Here is a 16067-nt window from a genome sequence, read left to right on the forward strand (position 1 = left end):
AATCCCAGGACCTGAGTGTGTTTGTCTGAAGGCAATAAAATAACCTCTCTGTAAGAATGACAAATTCAGTAGAGAATAAGGTAATTTAGGATGGCAGTGTATGTGGGGAATAACCTTTTTCTTACTGAAAATGTAACAAACAATAACTTTGAACTGCTGCTTCAAGTCTGCTTTCTCTTACCTAAGGGCTCTTCATGCCCATGTGATGTTTCCAGATCTTAGCCACAATGTCTGTAACACCTTTTTGACTGAAAAACAAAAATTAACAACCCTGACAGGCAGACTACAGGGAAGAAACACGATTACGTTTTAGCTCTGTCGAGGTTGGGTAATGATACATGGGTCAGACGTGATGCTTTGCTAAATATGGAAAGTATTCTTATAAAAGATGAAGGGCTGGTCAAAGACAGAGCTCCTTCAGGATGCTGACAAGCCTTTTCCTGCTGTGAGCCATGGTGATTTTGATCGCACGTGTTTGTCGTTTGGGAGAGCAGTACTGGTGATGGAGACAAAAGCTGCGCAAATTCAGTACTCCAAACATTTTTCCTTCCTTAAAGGCTTCCAGATGATCTGTTCTGAATCTGTCATCTTCCTACAATGATGAGTAGTGTAGAGCATTTCAAACTGTCTCTAATGTATTTCTAAAAATGTTCTGTAGATGCGGAAGACCATGGTGTGTTCTTCATACATACCCGGGAGTTCTGTCTGTAAGCATTACAGGTCCTTGCTCTGCATTTGCATAGACTGTTTTACGGGTGTATTTTAAGAGCTGTAGAACAAGAGGGAGAAAATCACTGAACTTCAGGTTTAGGGTGCAGTGTTAGGAAGGTCAGCTTTACTGTTCATAATAAATATACACATAAAATGAAGCAGATGAAAGACCCTGGTGTAATTTCTAACACATATGTAAGGAAGGGCATGGATTCTGTACAAAGGCTGTAGCTACTAAGAAAAGAGAAATAAGGAAAACAAAGAAAAATGTTGAATAACAGGAATTAAGAAAATGCTATGGGCTGGCTTCCCAGGACGTTGGCACAGCGCTTGTACTGAACTGGGCAAGGGCAAGCTAGGGCTTCCTAAAGCCAAATTAACCTCCATGTGGATGATTAACTGTAGCTTTTTCCATAGTGAATTGAACTCTTACGAAATGCTGCATTATCCCTTGTTTTGTTCAGCATCCGCTGCTGTTAGATTCTGACTGGATATTAACATCCCTAAAAAAAAAAAAATAAAAGAAATAGTGCTCTTGATAAATGTTTCTTTCAGTGACGCAGATATTTTTCAGGATGAAAAGACCTATTTTTTTATTTCCTATCTATTTTGACGTGAATTTTCCTTTGGAAAGAGGTTTATTTATGACTGCCTACATTTCACAGGTATGTGTCTAGGTACATGAATCCACAGAAATTCAACAAAGAGGATTGATGTTGACATTACAGTGAAGAATGTAGACAATTTTTGCTTGTGGTATTTATTTTTAAGGTACAGCGCTGTTATGCTTTTACAGGAAAGGTTTAGTAATAGAGATTAAACTTAATCTTGGTCTTGGTGTTGAAAAATATTTATATATTACATTATTTGACATTATCCAGCATTTTTCTTCTTTTTTTCCTTTTTTTCAAGTAGTAGCACCTTGATGAACCTCTAAAAATTTTTAAGCATTTCAGTTGCTTTCAAAGTTTGTATACCTGCATATCAGTGCTATTTGCTGCCAGAAGTAGTATTTCCAACAAATACTTATTTTGGAGGAAGTTGTGTGTATCTGTACACATGCATACATGTATGTTAGACCAGATGTTATAGTATGAATTTTGAGTTCACGATAAAGTACCATACACTTCCAATAGAAAGCGCTCTTCTCCATTCCTTTCAATGTATTTTCCTATCAGTGGATTTCATGTCCAACATGATTTATTGAGAAACAAATGCATAAGTAAAATCTGAAAATTTGAAATTCTGTATTTTTTTGGTTTGAATACATGTGCCTGTGGAACTGCAGTTTGTGTATCAAGAGGGAACATCCTGAATTACTGCCTGGTGAAGTTGTAGGGGAATGAACAAGCTGCTGATCTGACTTTGGCTCTTTAGGAGTGCAGCTCAAACTATAAACTATTTTGCTTGCCTGGAAGTTAAAACTAGATTTTTTGGGCCAAAATCACTAGTACAGCATGGATGGAGGTACTCTTCTGAATGATACACTCAATATGTTGTGTTTTACCAGTGCATTAAAAAGAAAAAATAACGGCTTGATCAAAATTTCACTTGAAGTTTAGGGAATAATAGATTAAGGTTATCTGTGAAGTTTTAATTCAGTATCATAGTTTCAGAGCAAAACCAAAATCTTTACTTAGGCATTTTTATGCATATTATGGCTATGCATTAGGGTTTTGTTGTGAATGTAGTATTATTCACTACTTTGTTTTTCTACATTGTCTTTATTCCCTCTGTGGCCTCAGGGCACACTGAGCTCATGCCATCTAAACTCTGTCCGGAAGACAAAAAATACTCATTTCCTTAATTACTGATTTTTTTTTAGATCCCGTGGTACTCGTAACAGTTTCTCAGAGATTCACAAAGAAAAGAAAGTATATATGTATTTGGATTTTAAAAAAAATGACTACCAACTGTAAGCAGTTACGGAAGTTATCTACAGATACAAATGCATTAGCATTCAAAATTTTCTTTCATTATGGGGTTTTACAGGTCTAGAATCATAGAACTGTAGAAGCATAGAATAGTTTGGGTTGGAAAGGACCTTAAGATTATCGAGTTTGAACCCCCTTGCCATGGGCAGGGACACCTCACACTAAACCATGTCACCCAAGGCTCTGTCCAACGTGGCCTTGAACACCACCAGGAATGGAGCATTTACCACCTCTTTGGGCACCCTGTGCCCACGCCTCACCACCCTCACAGTAAAGAACTTCTTCCTTATATCCAACCTAAACTTCCCCTGTTTAGGTTTTAACCCGTTACCCCTTGTCCTGTCACTACAGTCCCTAATGAGGAGTCCCTCCCCAGCATCCCTATAGGCCCCCTTCAGATACTGGAAGGCTGCTATGAGGTCTCCACGCAGCCTTCTCTTCTCCAGGCTGAACAGCCCCAACTTCCTCAGCCTGTCTTCATACAGGAGGTGCTCCAGTCCCTGATCATCCTCGTGGCCTCCTCTGGACTTTTTCCAACAGTTCCATGTCCTTCTTATGTTGAGGACACCAGAACTGCACACAATGCTCCAGGTGAGGTCTCAGAAGAGCAGAGTAGAGGGGCAGGATCACCTCCTTTGACCTGCTGGTCACGCTCCTTTTGATGCAGCCCAGGATATGGTTGGCTTTCTGGGCTGTGAGCGCACACTGAAGCCGGCTCAAGTTTCTCATCAAAATGACCTCATTGTTATGCAGGAGGCAGTCCTTGCAACCAAGATTATATTTGGGACCATGTTTTTGCTGTGATGCCTATGTCTGGTTTGAATTTCTGATCATATCTGTAAAGTCCTTAGCAGCAGCTTTACTGTAGAGTCCTGACAGGTCCCATGGATTTTATTTCTTCCAAAACCATTTGTAGTGTGTTAAAATTTCAGAGGTTTTATGTCAACAGGGTAATTTAACTATAATGATTAGCAAGAAGCACATGGAGGCTTTCCATGACCATTAGCAGAGTTATCTCCGTGCAGGGAGGAGGACGCCCCTAAGATCAGGAAGGACCTTACCAAAGAGAATGTTGGTCATAGAATTGTAGAATCACAGGATGGTTTGTGTTGAAAGGGACCTTAAAACTCATCCATTTTCTGCCCCTGCCACAGGCAGGGACACCTTCCACTAGAGCAGGTTGCTCCAAGCCCCGTCCTACTTGGCCTTGAGGAAAACAATAAAACTCATTCCTTTGGAGCAAGAATGGCAAAGAGACATTTAGGGGTGGGCTTTGAAGAAAAGCAGTGGGGAAGGAAATGAAGGCGTAAGGCAAAACCGCATGATAATGTGTCCTCCTGGCAGCTCATTTCTCATTCTGCTGCTTCAATATTGAAGCTCAGTTTTCTGAAGTTAGGTCAAAGCCATGATATTATTTCCAAGGTTCTAAGGAGAATGCAAGGAACTATTAATTTTAACTGTGATGGGGCACTGAAGGGCACTGAGCGAGGTTGCTGTAACGACAGGGTTAGCCTGACATGCAATGCCAGAGGTGAGGACTCTCGGCGACAGAAGTGTGGTTCAAGACTCACGTTTTGCCTGAGTCTTAGCCTGAAGAGGGCTGTTAGCCATGCACATACCCTGTGATTTTCTGCATATGGAATGAGTCCATTAACTCCTAACATGGATCCCAGATTCTTTCCTGCCAGAATGAGAACAGAGGGGCACAGCAATTTTCTTTTTAAGTGTAGCAATGACCCAAAATTGTATAAATATCTATGTACATGCATACCCAGTGTGTCTGAGCAAAGCCATGCTAAATGAAAGCTGTTTAAAGGATTAAAAGTTGGACCTTTGGTTGCATGGTAGTGCTAGCTTTTTAATTTTCTTGTCATTTCATTGTTCAGAGTCCGTCTTTGGGTTTTTGGGTGGGAGTTTTGCTCAGGCTGCTTTCTCCAGCAATTTCCTCTGATTCTCACCCACAGAGTTTTGTCCTAATTCAAGACAAATGTCTTCTCCCAGCAGCTATGAAACACTTACCCTGTTGAATTACGAGCAAGTGGATGAAATGGAATTATTGTATACTCTGCCCATTCAGTATTCTTATAAATATTAACAGTACAAACACAGAGAACATGGAAAGGAATTAAGTTCCTTGAGACAACTAAGGGAGATTCAGGGTTATTTAGCTCAGAGTAAACCTTTTAATTAGTCTGAGCTTTACAAATATGTGTTCTGTTTTTACTGGACTACATATGTCTTCCCCCCCATAGCTTTCAGCCTTCCTGAATTTACTTTACCACTTGCTACTCTCTGTTAGAGAAAAATAGAACAAATGTCTAATCAAAAGAAGCATCTCCTGTAGGATTTGCATGGGAGGTTTCAGCCTGTGGTAGCTTGCAGGCTGGTCATTGGGTTTATACTTTAATACAGGCTGGTTATTGAGTTTATACTTTAATACAACATGGAGTTAGGAAGATGTTGTTTCTAGGTGTTGCTCCTCATCCCTGCATGACTCTGTCTTTTAAGTGGAATCACAAGCACATTTGGCATGCCATAAAAAAGGAATAAAATTATCTTATACTGGGGAGGGATTTTACTGCTTTCTTTTTTTTTTTTTTACTTCTCTAGCAATAGGAGCATCGATTTCCCAACATTTGTTGGAAAGTGGCCATGAGCTGCCTAACAATTTATGCCTTCAGTTGAAAAATACATTTCTTTCTGCAAATTAAACTCTCAGCTTACTTTTATAAATATTTATTTCTGCCTCACCACATCAAATTCCTTGCTTCCATTTTTTATTCTCGTTTCTTTTTGATTACATTTTAGCAGAAAATCCTGTTTATTAATGCAAAGCCTCCATTAATTGTTCTAGGTTGCTTCTGAATTTGCGTATATACTTTTGGCACGCGTGTTTGGCGACTGCGTTTTTTTCTACTTACTAATAAGAAAATTCCTTTAGGAGACAGTTTGGAATGTCTTTGTAGCACATGAATTATAGATACCTGTTCATATGTAAGCAGTGGCAGATAAAAGGATGCTCATTAATATTAATGAGAAGCTTTTGTCTTGAAGTAAAGCTTTCTTGAAGTACTTAATTTATTGTGTTCAAGTTTAGGACTGTAGAATTAAAAGAATGGTGTTTAAAACTTGCTGTTTAACAGGAGGATGGGATAGCAATCCTTTGTTTACCAAAGTTGGGTTAAAATAATTTGTGATGCTTTGGGATTTGCCCTGAAATAGCAGGCAGCTGAGGCACACAGCCTGTTTCCAAGGGGACACAAACTCATGTGGCTGAGAAGGCAGAGTTGTAGACAATAAAAGTCAGAAGAAGTCTGATCACCAACCAGCAAAGTCAGAACATGGCAATACCAGAATCATGTGGACCTTTTACTACCTGGGAGAAGCTATTTTCATTTCCTGATCCTTTAAATACACTTTTGGTGAATAGGCCCATCAGTGATGCCCATACAAACCATTTTATTTTCATCCATGACCTTTGTGAAGACTCAACACTGTAAGTCTCTTGGTTTCACATCATCTCCACAAGCCAGAAGGACCTAATAGTAAATATAGCAAAGCTTTGTTCAGCAGAAGCTAGTCACACTTCACTTTACAAGGTTAGATAGAAAGGTATAAAGTACACTTCAGGGGTTTTATCTGTTAAGCATTTTGATAATTGGTTATCCCACATGTCTCCCAGGCATTAAAGTTGGGCTTAAATAAGTAAGAACAGTGTCCCTCCATGGAGCACTTGGGAATAACCCTTGGGAATTCTCCATGGCTATTGTCTCTTGTTATTTCTATTTATGTATTATTACAGCTTGGATAATTCAAACACAAAATGCCTCAGGGGCTCTTCAGTAGACATGGGCATTTGGGGACTCTAATGATTTTTCTGCATTTATTCATGTTAAATGGATTTCTCCCTGGGCCTGGTTCCTTAAGTGCTTACAGAGCACTTCTCCGTCACCCACAGAAAAGCTGTTCAACTGCACCTACTACACTTGCTTGCAGTCAGTCCCCCCATCTAGGACTGTAGTACAACACATTTATTGTATTTCACATGAAACAGCATAGTGCATTTGTTTTGATGTGGCTTCTTGTGTGATTCAGGTCCTCTGCTTGGAAATAAATGTCAGTGCAGGCATCTTATCCAGTGCATGCGTAGAGTTCTCGTGTCATAGTGCTCTCTTTTTTGCTGTAATACATTAAAAATAGGTCAAAACCAAGAAGTGTTTCTTACATGTACAGGAATTAAGGTATGGTTTCAACTTTTGTATGTCAGCTTTCAAAACGAAGATATTTTTAGACCTTGCTATATAAAGGAGTTTTTTCTAATATGATGTGGCATTCATGCAGGCATTGTAAAACCCTATTGTTTAAGGAGTATTTGCATAACATGGTTTCGGTGTTTAGGGCTTACATTTAGTTCTTTAAAATTGAGAACAATAGTACATTTGGCACGTATATGAGAGCAGAGAGAAGGAACAGCACGGAGTATTGCAGAATTGTCTGAGAACATTCATCATCAAATTTTTTGATCCGTGGAACTGGTTTTTTCCATCACCAGATAGTGTTTTGTGTTTGTGTGCTGTTCAGTTTGTTTGTGGTATGCTTCTGAACAAGGACAGTGAGGATAAAAGATTCAGAACATCTGAATTTCCAAGCTTCAAATAAATTATGTTTCTAAATACCTAGGTAATGGAAAATTTTCCTCCTTGAGAAGCTCACTAGTGATTGGGTTTCGGAGGAGTCCAATCATTATCTGACCTTCCTTGACCTGACCTTCCTCTGCTAAGGTGCTCAGTTTGTCTCCCACTCTCTGACAGTGCCCCTTTCTTTCAGGCTCCCATCTCTTTCTTTGTGTCATAGCATCAGCCTAAGCTCAACTCACATGCTTTGGTATTGAGATTCTCTTCTTTCCTCCCAGATTTTTGTCTCCTCTGCGCCATTGCTGTGACAGTGTAAATAGGAATTTTTTTGCACCTCAAGCCTGGTTTCAGCCACCTCTCTAAGAGAGCTGTGCCCACGGAACCAGTGCTTTAGTTTCTGTTTCAGTAACTCTTTCTTCTTCCAATAGCTTGAAGGGTTCTCTATAAAGATACTTCTCTCCATGTGCCTATTTTCATATTTTGGTCAAATCATCCATCCATCTTTTCTCAAATCCATTAAATAATTTCTTGAGCATGTCATAGAGAGGTATGTTTTCTGGTTTAATAATTACTAACCCAATTCTTTTCTGAACATTCGTGTTTCCAAGCCATCTTTGTGAAATCTGCACACAGGATGCATGTCATATAAATGATGGTTAGACGCCCATCACAACAGGGTTACTGTTATGCTTTATTTTATTTCTGGTTTCATTGAACTTGTGCTGATTGTGCTTGACAAGGTCTGTTTATCGATGCCAGTGATACTGTCCCTTGAATGAGTCTCACAATCACTGTTCCATTGTTATGCTCAGGTTTAACTGGCATGTCATTATCTTGGGGCATCCTATATAGTTTCTTAAAAGAAAGTGCACTAGTCCCTTCCTTTCTCGTGGTCCAAAGCTTTTAGAAAGGTCTAGTTTTTTGCAAATTCCAACTTTGGATTTACTTCTTATTTTAATTCCCCTTTTTTCTAATTTTTAGTTACAAGAGTTCCATTCTATACATTACTTTTTTTTTAATGTGAGAAGTCTACTTAATGAGCTGTTTCAATCTGCTGTAAATCAGACTTTCTGCCGAACTTGCAGAACACTTTTTTGTGTTGTTCATGATTCTTGGCTTGTGAATTTGGGTGGACGATGAAGAAATTAAGTTGCTAAATGCGTTCCCCTTATTGACTTTTTTCTTTTTCTTTTTTTTTTCTTCTTTTTGTCCCCTGATCTACAGGCTTTCTCGATTTGGCTTTTTGAAAGCATTATGTTCATATATTACTGGTTTGAATTTTATTGTGTGTGCAAATAACACATAATCAAATCACTTGTATTTAAGCAACCATTACTGTTTAGTCTGTAATCATTTTCTTATTGATCGAAGTTCAGCCTTGTGTTAAATTAAAAACTTCATCTGTGTAGAGGGAGTTAAGAAACCAGTGCTTTCTTATTCCTAAAAATCGGAAACACAAGACCTTGAGACTTTTGTTCAGCCTTGAATCTTCCGCGTTGGTTGAGCTCATCCGTGGTGTGATTTGATGATGTGTAATGGATGCCAGCTGTTAACTTGATCTTGACGTTGTTCCAGCCTGTTATTTTCCTTGCTAAACACTGATCCATAAGTACTTCTGAGAGTGAGAGCTGGGTTGAGGTACCAAGAATTTTAAATTGTTCTGTTCAGAACTTGTTATTGATATAGAATGTCGATAATGGGTGAAATTGAAGGGCTGTGGAGGTCCATAGCCTGTCTGACAGTCAATGGAGAAGAAGAGAAGAAAGAGGAAAAATATTCTGGTCAAAAAATCCATGTTCTTGTCAGCCTGTGCAGGCTGCCCTCTGTGACCATGTACTTTGTATCTTTATATTTGATCTCAACTTGATTTTTAGTGGGGCAGAAATGGAAGTGTGACTAAGACATGAGAGGGGAATTTGGGAGAAAGTCTTAATTTCCACCTCTGCACAAACTAGCACTTGTCTCTTGTACCTCATTGTGGGGGGTGGACACAACCTTGTTGTAAAATATTGTTGCCTGTTTTTAATCATTGTTCATGCTTTAAAAGTCAAAGTAAAGCCCAGAAACTTAGAGACACTGAAGAGGTAACTGCATCAAAATTAACCATCTCTTTTAAAAGGCAATATTTAGTGATGATGAAAGGTATTTATGAGCTAAATTTCATGCAAGTGCCTTTTGAGGGTTGTAACTAAATCTGATACTTTAAAAATGAAGTTGATATTTATCAAGGTGGTTTTTAGAGGCAGAGATAGAGGCAGAGTAAGAAGAGAATTGCTTGGTGGTGAAGTTTTACATCATTTTAGGAGGCAGCGCTGCTTCCTTCACAGCTCCAAATTCATCACTTAATTGACATTTTCTGTTTAGTTGTAGTGTTTCTACAGAGCTATTTTTGAGTTTGGTCTTGGTGCAGTTCTCTACAGTTTTATTCTCAGTATGAAAAATCCCTTCCTACGTGTCCCTGCCATCATGCTCCTCATGTTCTTTGAGAAGGGTAGCCAGTTTATGAAGAAGAAAATTGTGTTGAGTTTTTTTAACCTGAATATTGGTGTTCTGGGCAGCAGGGAAGTATTTAAGGAAGCAAAAATACGATATAAAGAAATAGTCTTAAGGCCTTTACTTTTCTTTTTCCCAGTTCTCCACATTTCTGCCAGAGAAAATAAATTTGCTCTTTGCCACTGCAGTTCCATGCAGAATACCAGTGGATGTGCATTTTCCTCTTCACATGTATTTAATAAATGCACTATTCCGAATCCTGATCTCATGCCACTGTTTGTATTTAAATTTCCTTTATAGCCAAAATGCTGTATGTATTTTGGAGAAGAATCTACTAGTTGGAAATCCTTTTTATTCCAAATTCTTCCTCTTTGGGAAATTATCTGTATCTTCTGAAGCAGACAGACACCAGATTTAATCTGTTCTTACTGTTCACACACTCCTAAGCATCACCAGGTTGGTTTTAACCGATTATTCTGTCTCCACAGCACTAGATGGTGCTGATGACAGTGTCTCTGCAATATGAGCCTTCAAGAATAACAATGATGGGAAGAGCGGTGCTTCTGTTTCAGACCAAGGACTACTTCGCAAATCCAAATTTTGATTTGAACAGAGATTTCAGACCACAAACGCAATAGCAGATTATCAGAGGGGAAAAGGTGGAAAGCCTGCTAATACATCTTCCCTTTTCGACAGGGAATGTCCTGCTAGTTTTGACCAACAGCTGTGAATGAGTGGGAGGTTGGCATTCGAAATGACACGTGTTGTCAAGGCTGTATTGGATAGCCTGTAGATAAGAACAAGATTCTGGTTTTCATGACATTAAATGTGTTGTTATCCTGAAAACACTAAATGTTCTAAACCCGTAACCACCTCATAGGCCTTGCATTCTCATTTGATGTTCTTGCCTTATCAGTCCAGTTGCGATTATCATCACGCAAGCGATAGGGTCCTTGTCCAATCAGGAGCTGGGCAGCCATGGTACTGACGTTGGTTTGGCCATGACATCTCTAGGCTGTTCCTCATGCAGGCAGACCCTACCTGAACCTTGAACCTACTCAAGGCCTCTTACATGGGTTAGTCAGATATCTTGAAGCATGGCAGAAGTTGTCTTTGAAAAGAAGTTGTTTATCTGTTCACAAAATATCTAACTGAAGATGTGTCGGGAGGAAGTGGAATTTAGTGAGTTGGCTCTTGAGGGGTAGGATTTGGTCTTGAGAAGCATTAACTAATTCCTTGTGGTGGTGAGGAGCGTTGGAAAAGCCTTTTCCTGGGGCCCTTGACTAGCAATGAGGGGATGAGCGCTTATACTCCAAGCAATCCACTACCATCTATGAAGGATGCAATATCAATGATCTTTTTTTAAGTAAAAAAATAAAATAAAATGAACCAAAATAAAATTAAGAGGGCTTCTTCAAATGCTAAGCATCATTTCTTGGGCAGGAAAGCTTTCCAAGCGTGTGCTTCCGAGCACTGAAGCTGTCCTTAATTCCAAGATATATTAGGCTATCAAGAATATAACACTGAGGTAATATTTTGCCACTTTTTTAAATTACTAAACTGGCTTTAATATTTTGTGACTGAATCTAGTGAACAGGGAGTTGCCACTGCTCCTTATCCAGCAACAAGTGTAACCAACTTCAGGAGCAGCACGCTCAGGCACTGGTGAATTTTGTTGGTACTTATTTCTCAAGTCAACCTTCTTACCCTCTGAGGACCAAGGGAGTCATCCTTGGAAAAGCCTAACAGGAGTCTTGTCATGCTCCAAAAAGACAAGCACAGAAAGACTTCAAATATATAACCTCTACCAAGATGGGGAGTGTTATCTGTGAGTTGAAACCCATGTTTGAGGTATTCAGTGGCTTTACAGAAGCATCTGACTCCTTGAAGCTGCTGAACACTAGCTGGTGGCCTTTGTCCACTGCTTCATTACATCTTACATATCATCTCTCCTTCACCATTACAGTCAAGTTACATTCTCCTTATATATCAAGATTATACCAACCTCTATGAGTGCTGTTGCCATGCTTGTTTTCAAAGTGCATAAAAAAAAAGTTTTTTTCTCTGTATGCATGTGGGCCCCTGATTTCACAGATTATTTATAAAGCTAAGGTAATGCTTTATTATTTATAAAGCTAAGTAATGCCTTATTCCTTGACTTAAGCTAAAATAAATTTGAAAATAATATATGCTAGTAAAATGCAAAAAGGCAGCCTTCAAATACCCAAAGCTTCTGGCATATACTTGGATTCTTCCTGTACTAAGCAATTAGATTAATGAAATTAATAATACACAAGATGCTTAAGGATATATTGCATGAGGTGCTGCGCTTAAAAATTGCATTTTAGTGAACACACAGTAGTTACAAACTAAAATTGCATGTATGCCATTCCTTCTGTTACAGTTTGACTTTCAAGAATTTAACCATGAACATATAATGTTGTTCATATCATTTTTGTATAGAATATTTCAAATTCACGTTCTGTTGTTGTTTAGCACAGGTCTTAAATAATCAATTCTTTAACTGTTTTGCATTGCATTCTAAAAATCTTGCATATATAATAAAACATTTCTTCTGACTGGACAGTCTCAGTTATTTTATAATTTTTTTTCCTTTTCTTTTTCCCCCTCTAGTTTATTTTCTTTGCTGTCTAAAAAACACAACAAAGTGCTGGAACAAGCCACGCAGTCCTTGAGAGGTTCCGTTGGTTCAAATGACTCTCCACTTCCTGATTATGTGAGTATCAAACTTAATGTTTTAGTAGGTGCTTCAAAACAGAAGTGGTACATCACTAAATCTGCAAAGATTTATCAAAATGTGTGACAGCTAAGCAACCAGCGACATCAAAATACCGGAACCTGTATGAATGATGTCATGTCTGAAAAACATCCCAATGTTACACTTACAAATGGTAAAACAAAACCACAGCTTTTCATAGCTGAGAGACTTACTGTACCATGTCAACTTGCAATTTTCAAGCCATTTGGATTTCAGGATATTTAAATTATACAGCTAAAAATGTTAGATTTAAGAACGGGGCTTTGGCATCCGCAGTATGTTAAAATGCCTGAAAGTGATTGAAAACAATTCCCAGTGGGCATTTGGGGGAGTACTGCAGTCATGGGGCAGATTAGTGTGTTCTGAATACATGGATACACACAGTACTTGTCAGTTTGCTGAGCCAATACCCACAAGCAGGCAACAATTTTGTAATTTAATTGCATGGCTTGTTGGAAAATCTCTAGTTTCGGTACAAGAAGCAGACGTCTTCCAAGGACTTGAATAATATCTTTGTAGTACTGAAGTATCTTTGGTTTGCACTCATTTGAACTCTTACTGCAATAGTGTGTAAAAAAAAGAGGGCTGTTTTATCAGTTGAGGAGGAAAATCTAACAAGAGTTTTATTTTTAGTGTTATTACATGTTCCGGGACATGCCTGCCCAAGATTTTACATATCATATTGCGCTAACATTTAGTATAAGAATACCTCAAAAAGATAATTTGGTATAATAGTTTAATGACTTCAGTCTAATTTAACTAACCGGGTTTCTTAACCTGCACCTTTTAGCTGTTATTGCTGACACACAGCATAGAAACTAGAGGCACTTTATTATTGAGAGACTCGTGGGTTTATAAATCAAATGAATTGCAGGATTTCCCTGTGTATTCCTGCTGCCTTACCATGCCCTAATTCATGTGAAGCTCCTTACAACACTTGTGGTTTTGGGGCTTCTTTTCTTACCCAAAAGCTGCTGTCTGACCTTTTATTTTTGGAACTTGAATCATTGCAGCAGGAACCCCCTCAAGTTGGTCTGTGGTTAAAGAGCAGAAGATCCCCCTTCTGTTTTTCCAGTAAGGCAATACACAAGCAGCATAAAACTCTTCCATCTGCACGGACATGAACATCTGAAAGACTTCAGACACCTTGGAGAGGACTTGGTGTCCCTTTCCCATGGGTTTGCTTCTCAAGGAGTAGAGGCTCATAGTGTAAGGACTTCCACAGCTGTGAGGACTGAAGTATTTTGGGTGCTTTGTGCATTTTTGAATGTTATGGTTGATAAGGATCTTAGGGCTGTATTTCTCAGAGGTGATTAAGCCTGGTGTCATACCAGGTTCCAGCTTGAGCAGTTACAAACAGCTAGTCATTCAAACTCCTCCTGTGGTCTCATGGCTCTTTATTGAGCTGTCTGGAGAGCTGTGATGCTTCAGTTGGGTTCCAGGGCAAAAGGAGGCTGCTTTGGTGGAGGTGATGTGTTTTGATACCTGAAATGCATTACACCATATGTCATACCATGAGATGGTTCTGCAGAGCATGTGGACTCACAGCCCAGAGGGGGTTGGAGTAGGTGCTTGGGGCTGGGTTTATGGGAAGATAGGTTCCATAAGCTGGAATTGATGCTGAGGGCTGTGTATTTTGAAACTAAGCTGCACTAATATCATGGGCTCTTGGTTAAATAGCTGTCTAGCATCTTCAGATGCCTAGAGGAGGGAGGTGAAGTTTTTAACTCTAACTTGTGTTAGGGTTATACAGGGTCCCCCTTGTATACAGGGGCTGCTATTGTATGTGTCCAGTTGTCAGGAGGAGGATATTGATTTTATTATGTTTTCTTCCCTAGACAGACAGATTACCATCCCCACTGTTCAGAGGAAAGAAAGCAGGATAATACAGACATGTGTTTGTGAAAGAGCACATATAAATAAGTATCTATGTGTGCATGCATTTATTTACAAAAATGTGAAGATCTGTATATGCGTATTTTGGAGAATGTGGAAGAATTTGGTCCTTGAAAAATATTATGTAGGTTTTGTACTTCTTTTTAACTCGCTGGATGCGAACTAAGCTGCAGCTAAGGAAAGACCTAACATGCTCTCTGTACAAAGTTATCCCCTTGCAGATGGAGACAGCTGAGAAATGCTGGAGGAGTACTAGGGAAGCACTTGGAATACAGCCCAGAGACTTAGATAGTTTACTGAATTTCTGCCCTTTTATTGTTGGTATAACGTAGGGAGGGAGGGGAGGAGAGCGGCTGGAAATATTGCAGGGGAGAGTAAAATCACTGAAGTTTGTGGCCTGTATTCTGGAAGAAGACTGTATGCTTTTATGCATGGCTTTTTGCCTTTTTTTTTTTTATTCCAAATTCCTAATTTTGCAGCTCAATCTGAGGCATAGTCAGTTGCCTAAATAGGCCAGATTTCATTACTTCAGAGTATTCTGCTTCTGAAAGCCTGTGAGCCTGTGTTTGTGTTGTCCTTAAGAATAGTGAAGAATTTAGGAACTGAGATAATTTAAGGGTCTGAAGTCCTGCAGCTCGTTCTACCATTGATCCCTTTCTTTAGCTCCATGCTGGGATAGATTGCCTGCTCTGCCCAGATTTATGTCTAGACAGGAGGAGGATTGCCGAGTAAGCTATTCTCTTCACAGGTTTCATTCAGACCAATCAAATATGTCTTTGAAAACTGTATTTCCCATGGATTTTTAATTCACTTTAATGTAGAAATCGTTTTTTTCTTACTGTGTTCCGTAAGTTCAAAAGTGAATTTGCGTGAACCAAGAGTCACGAGGGTTAAATCACGCATAAAATTCCAGGTTGCTTAAGGTCTTGTCTTGAGGTCTTTCTACTCGTTTGTGAGTACTAGACATCAAAAAAACAAGTTACGGTAATGTTCTTCTTAGGGCCAAGAAGGATTTAGAAAGGAAAAGGCAGCGTCAGTGATCTTGAACTGAGTGCTGTCCATTGTGAACATCATACGATAGAGAGGTTCTGTGATTTTGAGTGTGGTTACACAGTGTGCCCAGGCTGTGACACACACATAACAAGGGCAACAAATGGAGAGTGGACAAGATGCATGACTCCAGCAGTAGTAGTGTTTCTACTCAAAAACTGAAGTTTCTGACCTACTGTTCAGTTCCTAAGATGGTGGTGGTTGATGGTGGTGGTTGATGGTGGTAAGAATATATACTGGGATCTTCCTTTACCATGTTTCCTACAGTCTTTTTTATCTACTGCAGACTACCATCATGTCCTTGGTGTGCCAACAAAGCTTCTGATACCTTGCTGTGAACTAGGATAAGGAACTAACCCAGTTGGCTTTTATATTGTTCTTATTTAGGTTTTATGGGCTTTAAAAAAGAAAAGAGCAAATTGTTTTAATTTATTAGGGCTAGACCAGTTTCCTGATCCTTTCCTGATAAACTGTTGTCAGTGGAGTGGGATTCAGGAGCAGGATGGAGAAGCCAGCAGGGAAGAGAGAAGAAACCCCATCATCAAACCATTACCTCGGAGACAGGATTCT

General features: G+C 39.2%; 1 protein-coding gene across 11 annotated transcripts in view; it reads left to right on the forward strand.

The window, feature by feature from the left end:
• The window catches only part of DYM (dymeclin), a 224463-nt gene that overhangs the window by 144361 nt on the left and 64035 nt on the right, over window positions 1-16067 (forward strand). For all 11 annotated transcript variants that reach the window (XM_061450486.1, XM_061450488.1, XM_061450489.1 and 8 more), the window contains one exon: window positions 12407-12509. In XM_061450486.1, coding sequence (XP_061306470.1) covers window positions 12407-12509 — 103 coding nt within the window. The remainder of the gene's footprint in view (window positions 1-12406; window positions 12510-16067) is intronic.

This window comes from Pezoporus flaviventris, unplaced genomic scaffold, assembly GCF_033815535.1.
Source record: "Pezoporus flaviventris isolate CSIRO_AGI_PZ_B2104156 unplaced genomic scaffold, CSIRO_AGI_Pfla_v1 ptg000010l, whole genome shotgun sequence".
NCBI lineage: Eukaryota > Metazoa > Chordata > Aves > Psittaciformes > Psittacidae > Pezoporus > Pezoporus flaviventris.